Genomic DNA, 13913 nt, shown 5'->3' with positions numbered 1-13913 from the left:
CTACCGGCGAGTGGGTCCTTTCGGGAAAAACGCGTATTTTCAAAAAAGTTGGGTCCTTTTCTGAGAGCGGGGGGGGGGGGGGGCATCAGGGTCAATAACAACCGTGATAGTTTGCGCTCATTCATTGTTATCATTTGATTTGATTTAGCGCATCCTTGGCGCATCCTATCAATATCCCGAAAATGAACATTTGCATCAACACAGTGATCGAATTAGTTTTTTCAGATCAGACATTGTGCGTTCCTTTCGCAAGGTGTGCGACCTATTCATCTCGATGTTATAACCTCTCGGTTTTATCTTCTATTTTTATGAATACCGTATTTCCTCTAATAGAAGCTCACCTCTATTTGAAGCCCACTTCTAATAGATGCCCATGTACTTTTATTAAAGACTATGGTAATTCAAAATTTCTGAATTTTCGGAACTGTGATTTTAGACATTTTTTAGGATTTTTTTTCGGAATTTCAGAATTCCTGAGTTTCGAAATTTGTGATCCTGAAATCTCAGCATTTCATTAATTCAGAATTTTGAAATGAAGGATTGCAAAATGAAAATTTCGAAATTTTCAAAACACTGAATTTTGAAATTTTCCATTCCGAACTGTCAAATTTCTGAATTTCGAATTAAAGGTAGGGGACAGGAGATTTTACGGAGGATTTTTGGACCCAGAGTATGTATTCTGCTTTAACGGTGTACAACGCTTAATGTCACTCTGCGTACAGATGTCGTCCTCACCCTTATGTTTATCATTGTGCGCCCGCTCCTCAAGTCCCCTCACCTTTAAGACGTTTTTAAGAATAAATGATTGAAAAATAGAAGCCCATCCTGAGAAAGTAGTTTAAAAAAGATCTTGGGCTTCTTTTAGAGAAAACACGGTATCAACAAAAGACCAACAAAAGAGAATAAAATAGATTCGGAGGTTCTTTGTGAACATGGTACCACGCAGATTGTATGCATAAACTTGTTGGTGAAAAAATACTTCTCGTTCGTTACGTTGCTTTCTGACATTATACAGTGCTCCACATAATGATATGGTCACTTCTAATTTTTTTTTTTTCGAGGCTTTGTGCGTCACCATCTCAATGTCTTTGTAGTACCGCCTCCCAAAATGCGGGCAATTTTTTTCTAACGATCGTTATTCTTTTTTATATATGGTCACCATCTGACTTACGGAGACCTATTCTTAGGGGTTTCAACGATGAAACCTTTACTGAAAATGATTCTGGAAACCCCATTTTTTTTTGAATCTCTATTTGATACATGTACCCCCAGGAGTTGTTCCTCACTACTGTAGAACAGATGTTCAAAGAAGGATGGAAAATTCACAGAGTGGCTTTTTGGTAATCACCCTGAAGGATACGTTTCAGTTGTTCACATCTTCTCTAGGTGACTGACAGTTTCAAATTTGAAAATAAAAACAGAATTCAGATACGACGTACATCTCATATTGGAGAGTTTGTATACCAAATTCTATAAATAATTTTGTATACAGAATCGTTGACTCTGCCGATTATAAAAACAGTAAAACAACCCAAGTGTCCCAATGCCCAGTGCCAGGTTGTCTAGGGTGGGGGAACACTCTCTGGGCGGCCTGTTGCTATCACCGAAAGGTGGACGCATGTCCAGTGTTCAAGCACATGACGCGAAAGCGACAGGTGAGAAATTTAAAATTAATCTGAAAATACAAACACGCTTTCCAGGCCCCTTATCCAGAGGGGATTCCATACACCACACCGTCCTTTCACCCAATCCCACACCCAACCTCACTCTCCAACATCGTCGCCGCCGCACCAGTCGCCCCAGCCCCAATCAATCCGATCGTCGCCCCAGCTCCAATCAATCAAGGCCCACAGCTCGTTGTCCCCGCCACGATCTGGCAACAGGTAAACAATTGAAAAAATTCAAAAACTTAAGTGCTTCTTATAGATTGTGGTAAATCCCGCACTGACACAATACCTCATCAGCATTCTGGAACCAAATCAACACACCGAGGACAACGGAGCACTCACCAACGGAGGCCTCACGGAGAAGGAGATCAAACAAGAGTCGCCGTTTTAATTTCTCCTATACATTCTTATTACAATCTGAATAAATTTTTATTACATAAACAGTGTCTAGAAAATCATCTTGAAAAATATCCAGAACATCGCCAAATTTTTTGAATCTGCCAGAAACTCGAGCCCTCCAAAATTTTTGAATCCACCAAAATTACAGAGTCGTCAAAATTTTTGAATCGGCCAGAAATTCGAGTCCGGCGACTCCAAAAAAAATTCAGTTGAGGATAGTCTGGGTCAATTAAGGATCAGCTCATTAAGGATCAGCTAAGGATGAGAGAGAGAGAGACGCAGAGAAAGCGAGAGACGGTTAGAGAAGCGAGAGAGTGTACGCAGACGGTTACTTCTCTTAAATGATTGCTTCTCTTAAATGATTGTGCATTTTGCGGAAAGAATCATTTTTCCGACAATTGTGGGATAGTAGTCAACTCCTTGGATCGCGAAGACGCACTCGAACGAAGTGCACGATGCAGACGTTGCTTGGATATCTTCAAGTATGGTCATGGAAAGAAATGTCGTCACACACCCACTTCTACGTCAGAGACTTCGATTTGCAGCACCAATACTCTTATCGATGTGCTGTAGCCGGAAGCTGTGTTTCAGCAACATGCAGCATGACGTCTTTGCAAGATCAAATCAAGGAATTGAGTCTTTACGCGAAGAAGTCGCCTGGATACACCGAATGTTTCGAAGGATGCGGATGTAACACTTGTGGAGGATGCTTTCAATGTGATTCAAGTTGTCTCTTCAACAGAGTCTACGCCACGAACAGGAAAAAAATGTGAACGAGATCTTCCCGTGCCCATTATGGGCAACAATGGTCTACATCACTGTCAGTCTTGGAAGCAATGTCTGAAATGAAGAACTTCACCATGGAGTGCCGTACAAAATTCCAAGGACAAACATCTCTCTAACAATCACTGGTTTTTCGACACCACCTTCCCCCATTTGTGGCGCCACATTCATCAAGAGAAACAAAAATCACAACAAGAACCAGATTGGATACTCGCACACATCAGTGGCACAGAGTGGATATTCATCAAAAGGACTCATTGGGGAGCTACAATGTGCTACGAAAATCGATGCCGCCAACTTCAGCTGCCACTTCGACGAAAGTTTGTGTACCTGCATTTGCCAAGGAACATACGTTGGCTGTCTATGCAAACGGATTTCACTCGAGAACATTGTACGCAGAACATCACTTCCAAGGGGCACATAATTCTGAGGGTACAATAATTCGGGGGTACAATGGGGTACGAAGTGATTTAGGGGCACAAAATTCACAATTCGGGGTACAAAACTAAGTATTTTGTACCCCCGAATTGAAGATTTTGTACCCCTAAATTGCTTTGTACCCCAATGATCCCTAAATTTTTGTACCCTCCGAATTATTTGCCCTTCCGAAGAGTGAAGCTTTCCATTAGCTCTTATCGTTCAACCCCCGCATCACTTTTGACGTCTCTCTGAAAATAACGCTCTCTGACTGAAATTCCTTAAAAACATTGTATCATTTCTTCTGACTCCTCATTGACTCATCCCAATATGAAGCTTATGCTTTATCAGTTATCAGGCATTCTTTTTCTCTATATTTTTTCTTCACTAAATTGTGTTCTTTTAATTGTAAATCTTGTTATATCCTTATACAAAACGGTTTAATTACCCGAGTTTGAGATTGTCACAAGGAAAAAATAAGCATTCTACCACAACCCAGCTGGATCTGCCCCAAAAGACATATACAGCACACCATTTTGAGCAACCATATACATGTAGAAAAGAACATTGCTGGATGGATTGAAATTTTTGTAAGTCAGTTGGTTTTAATGACAATCTTTTGCCCTGGATTACCGCAAAATTCCGTGAGCTATACATTTTGCGGTCGAAGAATGTTTGTACAGTTTTCAGAACACCACCGACAGCAATCCGGCACAATTATCTTCTAAAGCTTCAATAAATGGTTTTAATTGAACAATAACCGCCCCAGTAGTCGTCTAGTCACAAAAATGTCACAGTTGTTGTCGACCCTGATAGGATCCCCACAATAATCCTAGATGAGCCCCTCTATTAGAAGGGCTCTTCAAAAAGGGCTTGGAAAAATAGAAGGGCCCCAACTCGTTTAAAATTAAAAACTTCTGTACGTTTCCAGGGAAAAATGTGAAAAATGTCCAGTGGAAAAAATAATAAAAATAGGGACCCTCTTTAATTGAAAAGACCCTGTAATAGAAGAAGCGGCTTTTCTAACCCAAGTTTTACGGTATATAAAAATTCCACATCAACTAACCCGATGTGGTCCCATTTGTGGCACTGATCGATTTGGCTGTGGACGACGATTGAAGCGGGCTGGAGGAACTCTAGCACGAGCCGTGGAGGTATTGGCAGTCGTCGCATTTCCTGGAGACGTTTCTCTTGAAGTGTATCCAGTTCCAGTGCTCTGAAAATAAAAATGATTTGAAAGTTTCATAATTTTCAACCCACCGATGAAGCAGTATCCTCATCTGGCAAACGGAAGTTTCGTGTGTTCATTGGTTTTAATAGCGGCGACACCGACTGCATGGTCAATGGACCGTTCCCAAAAAACCCACTAGCCAATTCGACTCCACCGTTTATAAGCACCTGAGGTGGATTTTGGTGGAAGATGTTGGTGACACCGACATTGTGATGGAATGGTAGACCGGAAAGAGATGAGGTACGATCTTCCGATCCGACAACATGAAGCTGTAACCAAGTACTGAAATTTCAGAAAAGAAAACTCAAAATTCTTACTTGCAGTGAAATAAGGTCCACATTAGCTCCAACAAACATTGAACTTGTCAGAACTTTGCGAACTTGAGTAGAAAGATTTGCCACCACTGCTTCGATTGTCTGAAAAAGATCAATTGGAAAGAGGAAAATTCTGAAAAATACCTGATCGAGTGTTGAAACAGGATAATTTTCATACTGTTCTGGAATCACCAATTGTGGAACCTGTTGGTAAGCGTATTGTGCGGGTTGTAAATGGTACTGTACCTAGAAATGAGGATTTTGAACATAGTTTGGTTTTGTATTAAGGTTTTACTTGCTGGTAAACAGGAACCTCTTGAAGGTGATATGGCACATAGTTCATCACACCTTGACCAGGCACGTAAATTTGTACTGGCTGGAAAATGGGTTTTTTAAAGATACAGTACAAGACAAAATTATATATTATTCGGCTTTGTTCCAGTTCAGGGTTCTCAATATTAAGGGGACCCTGAAGATTAGGAGTCTCACAGCCAAAATGATTTATAATATAAAGAAATTTTGGTTTTTTTCAAACGTTTTTCTTCCTATTTTGGAATCTGTTTTTAATAATTCTAAAAATTTTTTATTAGCTTTAAAATTACACATTATCTTGACTTATCTGCTTGACTTTTATGGTGCTTTATTACTTTTCAGTGTCTTCCAATTTTTGAGCAAAATTGGTACCTGATCAAATCCTGGTTGACGAACATACTGCAGCTGCATTTGGGGCTGTGGAGCATAAGCCGGAACACCATAGATTGGCACCGCTTGTACTGGCGGTTGATACATCACCGGATGGTTTTGAATAATACAGTGCTCGCATTCTTGTTGATTATGGGGACCAATCTGAAATCACATGAATCAGTACACCTTATATTTCAAGAATTTTTTTGATTTTAAAAAATTGAGGCTTGAGATTTCCAAATTGTTAGGAATTTTATACACACCATAACATCTGGAACGTAATGTAATTCATCATCGCCTGGTAGTGGTGCTGGCTGGGCTGGTGGATGTTGAGCAAACTGTAAGTCAGAATTGGAATGATTTTAACATTTCAAAAATCACTACCTGCATTGGAACGTTACACAGAACATCTGGATATTCCAAGAGCTGATTGTTTTGTTGTGCTGGATCATTTGATTTCTCTGACGCCGCTGGGCTGGTGTAGACAGAAGAGACGGATTTTGGAACCGGTGGAATGTTGGAAATCTGAAAATTGGAAGAATTATAGGTCTAACTTTTAAACTTGAATTTACCTGTGGTTTTCCCTTCCCTTTACGCTTCTTAGCTGTTCTTTTCTTTTTTGCTGTCATCTTGACTGCAGGCTGATGGTTCTTGTTCACTGGAGCTGGTTTGGATGGTCCAGGAGCCCCCGTTGCAGGAGCAGAGCTAATATTTGCCGCCGAAACCAAATTCAATTTTTGGATTGTAAGATTTTCATTTTCTGTTTGCGGATCTGCAGGATCTGCATGGTCTTCCAGCATTGGGTCAGGTTTCTCAGCTGAAGGAATGTGAGACGCAGCCTCCAACCAAACACCAACCGACTGACGTTTTTCTATCACTTCCATTTTGCACTTAATTAGGAACAAATCTTGCGCAGTCACTCCAGGAATCTAAAATTGCTAGAAATTGGATTATCAATATAATAAATTTGGTTTCGATGACATATTTTTTGATTGAAGTTAGGATATCCGGATCTAAAGTGATTTTGAAAAGATTTCTCGTAACAAAAAATGACTTTCTAACATACCGCCAGTCTTTCAGCTGCTTCCTGCAAATCCTGGTCCACAATTTTCCTTGCCTCACCATGGACACTTATTTCTTGTTCCATACGTTTTAGTTCTTCCTCAATTCGGTGATAGTTCTTACTGTAGAGAGCTGGCTTGCTTGGTTTTGAATATTTCCTCATCAAAGTTTCAGATGTTCCACTGGGTTCGGCAGTCTGAAGATGTATATATAGAACAGATGTCTAAAGTATGAAATGATTTTTTTTTTGATTGGAAGAGATGAAACATCAAATGAAGGTTTTCACAGCGAGTCTGGGATTTAAAGGTCTGTTTTTTATAAATTTTTCTTCAAAAAAATACAAAGAAATTCTGAATTTTCAAATCTTTTTAAAAATGTGGGAAAACCGGTGCCGTCAGGCCTCGCCCTGAAAGTCCCGGTTTTTTACTTTGATTGTTCAAACAACTCACAGTGGGACCAAACTCGGAAAAATTCACGTTTAATGAGCAAAATTATTATTTTGTTAGTTTAAGTGTTTTACGGGTTTTTCGATATTTTCGGTTCAAATTCGGTTCAAATCAAACTACACCGTATTCTACCATTTGAAAAATATGTTTTCACAATTTTCTTTTTTTTATTTCAAACTTACCATTTCCTTCCGCTCATCAACGAGACGCTTCAATTCTTTTTCGATTTGATCTTTGTTGTCTAGAGCTGATTTGCTTGGTTCATATGACTTTGGCACCGATGTTCCAGATGTTTCACCGGGTTTGGACATCTTTAAAACCACGTGGCAAAATATACAAGAGGAGGTAAGACGAAAAGAGAGAGAGAGAGAGAGAGAGAGAGAGAGAGAGAGAGAGAGAGAGAGAGAGAGAGAGAGAGATAAGAGAAATAAACAGTTATAGATATACGAGCGCGTAGTGAACGCGTGAAAATTAGAAAAAATATATAAGAGGGCAAAACCCTCCTAAAACTTTATGTATTTATTTTTCAAGAGTGAAAAATTGTAAAAAAGAATACAACAGAAGCAATTTGATTAATAAAGTGTGGAATGGAGAAATCGTCTGCTTCTAAACCAAGCATTTTTTTGAGATTTCAGACATAATTTGGTGGAGCCGAGATCAACAGAACAGTGAAGTAACACCAATAACTGCATTCAACTAACATCACAGTCAAATCTGTAGAACTATGCACTTGGGAATAAACAAAGGAAAACAGAAAATTAGAATAAAATAGGTTATGCAATAAAGGACAAAAACCATCACAGTAATGTAATTCGATATGCCTACAAATCTGAATTTGACTATATCAACCATTTCAAAAGCTGGAGTATCATTAAAGAAAAGAAAGGGTCATGGTGGATAAGATGTTTTAAAGCTAGACGGTTTTTTACTAAGTGGTGTGTTTTGATCATCAAAAAGAATTATGAAAATATAGGAATTTCCACAAAACAAAAACAAAGATAAGATTAACAATGAAAATTCTCAAGCGAAACCTAAAGAGAAGATCCTTTCGATTGTACAAGTGTATGGTAGTCGGAAAAGTCTTAAAAAGAAAAATAGTCGTCGAAAATTAAAGTTTTTTCTGATTTTTTCATTTATCTGGATTCCTGTAAAAGATATCGAACGTTTGTCAACAGATACCGTATTTCCTCTAATAGAAGCCCACCTTCTAATAGAAGCCCATGGGCGTCTATTAGAGGAAATACGGTGATCAAATATTTCAGAATTTTCGAAACTGGTATTTTAGAACTTGAAAATTTCTTAATTTCTGATCTACAGAGTTCCTGAATTTTGAATTTTGAGATTCTGGAAGCTCAGAATTTTATAAATTCCGAATTTTGGAGTTTAGAATTTGCAGAATAAATACTTCGAATAAAAAAAATCTCGAAGTTCAAAATTCTTAACTTCCGAATTGCCAATTTTCTGGTTTTTTGAACAAAATTTTTTTGAAAATTAATCATTGAAAAATAGAAGGCCGCACACTAATTGAAGCCCACCTTCTATTAAAAGTGCATGGGCTTCTATTAGAGGAAATACGGTAAATTATTTGTTGTGTTATGATAATTAACTTGTCAGTTGACATGTTTTTGATTTCGAGATAATTCAGCGCAAAGTTAACAGCTTGGCGGGGTTCTATAGGAGGAAATGCGGTCATGCTGCCTAGAATGTCCTTGGTTAATCATCCTCTGGCAAATTATTATTCTCTTCCGCTTGTTGTTGTTCCTCCTGTGCTATTTGTTCCTCCTGAACCCGAAAGAACTCTTCCATAACGTCACCATCCTGAATTAATTAATAGTATTACTATTGCCTGATTAATAGTGTTACTATTATCTTTCAGTTTTGCTGGCCTAGAGCTAAAATCGACTACAGACTTTTTAGAGCCTAACAGGATAAGCTTCGGAGATGGAAATGTTATGAGGCCGTATTCATGAACATTTACCTTTAGGTAAATAGAACGTGTAAATGATTTACAAAGAGGAAAATAGAGTGATTGGTATTCATGAAAGTTTGGTAAAAGAAAGCATTTTCCTTCAGATTTACAGTGATTTTTCTTTCACGTCACTGAGATTTTCTTTTTCTTCTTAATTTTTCAGTGATAGTTTTGTGTAAATATTTACTCCTGTAAATCGATTAACCAAAAAATGGATTTACCGTATTCACAAAAGGATTTGCTCTAAGTAAATATTTACTCTTGTTATATGTGAGGAAACAAGAATGATTCTGTGTTTTTTATCAGTTATTAACACAATTATGGCAGATATGACAAAAACTAGAACTTAGAACTTAGGGTTTGAAAGAAATATTCGAATCTTGGACATAGCTAGAACTCAATTTGGCAATTCACTTTTTTTGTTGCCTATCAGCATCCCTTCTCTTTGGAAACGATAAAGAATAGTTGCATTGACTTAAAGACAGTTATAGACCACCTCTAGAAATCGTCCAGAAAAATAAAAAGTTGAGATTATTTAATGTTGGTCAAACTTAAAAATTTAATTAAAACGGTCTAGAAGTTCTCAGAAAAAGACTAAATTTTGAATTTCGTTAATTATAGAAATTACTTTTTGGGGGTATGCAATTTTTTTTGATTTTTTTCTCATTAATTTTATTTGAACATATTATATTTTTTCATATTATTCTCAGTTTCATCAAAATTCAAAGTTTTAGTTTCAAAACTTAAAATTTAATGTATTGAGTTTATGAAAATAGTAAGGTAAATATCATTTTCCTACCCCCAATGTTGGTAAATAAAATCAAGTGAGTAAATCATTTATCAATAGGAAAATAATTTTCATGAATACCAATCACGTTATTTTCCAATGTGTAATTCGATTTTCCCATTAGAAATTTTAAAAAGTAAACGTAATGTTTTCCTTTCGTAAATATTTTCCTTGGTAAATGTTCATGAATACGGCCTCTGGTAAAACACAAATGCCGTAATAATCAGTTAAAATCAATTCAATGTTAAATTTCAGCTTTTAATTGTAAAAGTTTACCTCAAGTTCTAGCTCCTGAACCGGATTTGGATCATTGTTCTCCTGGTTCTCCTGGTTCTCATCAACTACCGGATCAACTGGCTGCTGATCTCTGAAAATCATTATGTTCATCCTGCGGTCGAAATCGTCAAGTCGTTGCATTAAACGGGGGTTTTCTGCCTGAAATATGTTGGAAGCTCAAGAATTCTCCGAGGAAAAAACTGACCAGGCGAGCAGCAATTGCATATAAGCGATTGATGTGCTCTTCAGATAGACCAAACTCGTCCATGAATTGACGAATGAGCCAATCGTCCATTCCTCTGTCGATTTTGTCTCTGGAATTTTACAAATTAGTGATGCTTAAAATATAGGGATGCTAAAGTTAGAGGAAATTGGCCCAAACACAACATCAATAGATATCATAGCGTGGTGGACGCGTAAAAATAGAAATAAAATTATATAAAAGGCAAAGCCTTTCTAGAATATTATGTATATATTTTTCAAGAGTGTAAAAACGAAAAATGGAATACAACAGAAATAATTGAAAGGTGTGGAATGGATTAAGGACTGTTTTTATGCTGGAGATATTTCAAAATTTCAGACTCAAATTGATGAAGCAGAGTTGAACAGTGAAACACCATCAACTGCATTCAACTAAGATTGCAGTTTTTAAAATTTCAGAAATATGCCATTGCGAATAAACGAAAGTAAACAAAAGATTAGCCCGAACGAAAATAATTGAGAAAAACACGTTAGATAATAAAGCAAATAAATTGTACGCTGAAAACTTCTACAAAATAAAAGCAAAAATGAGATTTAAAAAATGAAATATTCCAAACAAAGCATATCGGGAAAAAACCGTTCAGATATTACAAAAAATACAGGTGGAAAAGCGTTTGAAAGAAAGTTAGTTATTGAAAATTACACCTTTCCTAATTTTCTCCATTATCTCCATTCCTGTGAAAGGTATCGATAATTCGTCAACTAATAAAATTCTGATGATGTTGACAATTTGTCGACATTGTTCACACGGATAGAGATAATTCAGCTCAACGTTGACAGCTTGAGTGTGTTTCTAAAGGAAGAAATACGGTAATGAAGCCTAGAAAGTCCTCTGATGATCATCCTGCGGCACACGATTGGCCTCTCCATGTGGAATCTCTTGCACAGTATCCTCCTCTACCTCATGTTGATGTTCTCGCACACTTGCAACATCTTCCATTCGGCGAAGTGCCTCCGCCAGATTGCGATGTTCCTCATGTAGAATACGGTTTAGCTCGATAGCTCGAAGAGCCTCATCCATGGCCTGACGTTCTTCATTTATACGATTAAGCTCGATGGCTCGAAAAGCCTCATTCATTGCCTGACGTTCCTCATTAACTCTGCGAAGTTCCTCGACCAGGCTGTGATTTTCCTCCCGCAGCATACGGCCACGCTCCTCCAACTCCCTTACTTCATCTGCCAATTGGCGCATAGCCGCGCCTGGTTCCTGAATTGATTAATAGTTTCACCATTGTCAAGATATACTTCAACTTTTCTGACCAAAATTGCTAAAATTGGCTATTTTTTAGAGCCTATCAAGTTTAGCGTTGGAAATAGAACTGTCCTGGTAGAGATCAAATGCCGTAAAATCAATTCGATGCTTAAGTTGAATTTTCCATTCAAAAAGTTTACCTGAAGCGCAACTCTCTGTTCCCAATTCGGATCATTGTTCTCTTGGTTTTCACCAAATACGGGATTCACAGGTTGTTGATCGAGATTGTCAAGTTCCTGCATCAAACGGGGATGTTGGCCGTCTTCAAGCTGAAATAACATTTTGAAGCTCAAGATATGTCTTTAGGAAAAAAACTGACCAAGCCTGCAGCGACTGCATATAAGTTATTGATTTGTTCTTCAGGAAGACCAAACTCGTCCATGGCTTGATGAACGAGCCAATCTTCAATGCTTTTGACGATGGTGTCTCTGGAATTTAACAAATTAATAATACTTGAAGTATCGGGATGCTTAAGTGGGAGGAAATCGGGACAAACACAACATTAATAAATATCATAGCGTGGTGAACGCGTGAGAATTAAAAAAAAATAGTTGAAGAGGGCAAAGTCCTCCTAAAAGTATCATGTATTTGTTTTTCAAGAGCGAATAATTGAAAAAATAGGAATACAACAAAATCACTTGTTTGGTGAGAACAATAATGGAGACATGGTCTGGCCAATGAGTTTTTGATTAAGCATATTTCGAAATTTTTGATTGAAGTTGGGAACACTTACTTGTTAGTTGAACGAAACAATGAAAAACCAGTAACTGCTTTTTAGTGACATTTCAGTCATTGAAATTTCTAAAAGTATGCCGTTGAAAATGAAGACAAGTGAAAAAATGAACAAAAAAGTGAGCACAAGTAAGACAGAAGTTAGCCCGGACAAGAAAATTAGAATAAAGCGCGTAAATTCTACACAGTAAAATGATTCGATATGCCTAGAAATAATAATTGTGGTATGACAATAGTTTCTAAGGCAGGAGTATCATTAGAGTACTAAAAAGAGTCATGGACTACTGTAGGAGCTTTCGAAGCTAGAAAATTGAGATTTTTCAAAATGGTGTGCTTTGAGTATCGAAGAGAAATTCGCTATAAACTTCTGCACAACGAAACAAGAATGAGATTAAAAATAAAATCCATAAAACAGAGAATGATTCGTGAAATCAGACTAACAACTTACAAAACTGTGGCTATTAAAAAAAACCTGCAATTCAGAAGTTCAAACAAAAATGAAATGAAAAAATGATCTACAAAGTCTGAAAAGTTTGAAAACAATCAATTGTAAAATTTGGGTCATGAATCACAAAGAAAAATGGAGTAGGTTCCAAATTTGGGAGTGTCGAATGTGGAGGATATGTATCCAGAAAGAGAAAGTCGACAAATAGTTTCAACAATCAAGACTTGTGGTTTACGGGCGAATGACGTTGCCATCGTCGGCGTTGTCGGCATCCGCGTTTCCAGCCTTTCTTCCAATCTCGATTTTCATTGGGATGACAAGATTCTGAAATTCAATCAATGAATTATCAACAATAAAATGTTTTTGGCTTACCTGTCCAGCCTGTCGGCGCTGATTTGGGTTCTGAAGACGCCGCTGACGACGTTGAGCTTCGACCATCTGCAGCTGTGGATCTCGACGATTGCGAGCAAGAGCCGTGTTGCGGCGCAGGGCTTCCAATTTGCGTCGTATTTGTTGAAACCAGTGACGATCCTCCTGGAAAACACGCTGAGCTTCCTCGAAACCGTCTCAAATCTTTTGGAGAGCCTGCTCCAAGTTCCGTTGTTGCCCCTCCAACACCCTCATTTCCTCCCACAATTCGCGAATACGAGCGTCTTCGTTCTGAATTGATTGATAGTTTCGATATTGTCTACATATCCTATAACTATTAGGATTTTAAAATTTTCGAATATTCCGAATAATGGAATTTGGAGCTTTCGGAACTCCGTTCCGAACATCCCTGCTTTGCTGGCCTAGAGCTAAAATTGCATATAAAGTTTTGAGAACTTCAAAAGTTATTGTTTTAGGAATGAACTGTTGTGGTAAAGTTCAAGCGTTACAAAAAATCAAATGAATTCCCATTCTGAGCTCAATTCCAAAAGTTAAAAGTTTGAAAAGCTCACCATTTCCTGACCCAAATTTTCCGCCATTTGAGCAACATCGTCATGTTCGCGCTGCAGCCCTTCAAGTTCATGAACTTCGATCTGGAACATTTTCTGAAGCTCAAAAAGGCTATCTCGGGAAAAAACTCACGATGTCAGCCATATCGTCCAAAGCACCAACTCCCATTTGCACACCGGCAAGAAACCGCTTGTCCCGGGCTTGATGATTGGGTCGCTGGTCCATGCCTGAACGATTGGCAATTAAGAC

At 37.9% G+C, this 13913-nt stretch overlaps 5 protein-coding genes across 5 annotated transcripts; 1 reads left to right on the top strand and 4 right to left on the bottom strand.

Moving 5' to 3' along the window:
* Positions 1–1637: 1637 nt before the first annotated feature.
* CBG27538 lies at positions 1638–2058 on the top strand (the record flags this gene model as incomplete). The annotated part of the gene is made up of 3 exons (XM_045239181.1): positions 1638–1655; positions 1701–1883; positions 1927–2058. 3 exons carry the CDS (start codon positions 1638–1640, stop codon positions 2056–2058), a joined length of 333 nt encoding a protein of 110 aa, XP_045099988.1.
* A 391-nt stretch (positions 2059–2449) lies between these two features.
* Positions 2450–7314, bottom strand: CBG27537 (the record flags this gene model as incomplete). Its single annotated transcript, XM_045239180.1, has 12 exons — positions 2450–2542; positions 4333–4482; positions 4527–4766; positions 4815–4913; positions 4956–5057; positions 5107–5187; positions 5496–5657; positions 5759–5833; positions 5880–6020; positions 6068–6424; positions 6562–6753; positions 7186–7314. The coding sequence occupies 12 exons, from the start codon at positions 7312–7314 to the stop codon at positions 2450–2452; spliced, it is 1821 nt and encodes a 606-aa protein (XP_045099987.1).
* A 1402-nt stretch (positions 7315–8716) lies between these two features.
* CBG17421 lies at positions 8717–10330 on the bottom strand (the record flags this gene model as incomplete). Its single annotated transcript, XM_002643978.1, has 3 exons — positions 8717–8821; positions 10036–10194; positions 10241–10330. 3 exons carry the CDS (start codon positions 10328–10330, stop codon positions 8717–8719), a joined length of 354 nt encoding a protein of 117 aa, XP_002644024.1.
* A 786-nt stretch (positions 10331–11116) lies between these two features.
* Positions 11117–13034, bottom strand: CBG17420 (the record flags this gene model as incomplete). Its single annotated transcript, XM_045239179.1, has 4 exons — positions 11117–11503; positions 11689–11817; positions 11868–11976; positions 12961–13034. The coding sequence occupies 4 exons, from the start codon at positions 13032–13034 to the stop codon at positions 11117–11119; spliced, it is 699 nt and encodes a 232-aa protein (XP_045096201.1).
* A 37-nt stretch (positions 13035–13071) lies between these two features.
* CBG27536 lies at positions 13072–13889 on the bottom strand (the record flags this gene model as incomplete). Its single annotated transcript, XM_045239178.1, has 3 exons — positions 13072–13413; positions 13667–13747; positions 13797–13889. The coding sequence occupies 3 exons, from the start codon at positions 13887–13889 to the stop codon at positions 13072–13074; spliced, it is 516 nt and encodes a 171-aa protein (XP_045099986.1).
* Between the last annotated feature and the right edge of the window lie 24 nt (positions 13890–13913).

This window comes from Caenorhabditis briggsae, assembly GCF_000004555.2.
Source record: "Caenorhabditis briggsae complete genome, chrX, whole genome shotgun sequence".
Taxonomy (NCBI): Eukaryota; Metazoa; Nematoda; class Chromadorea; order Rhabditida; family Rhabditidae; genus Caenorhabditis; species Caenorhabditis briggsae.
This window is presented reverse-complemented; position numbering and strand designations above follow the sequence as displayed.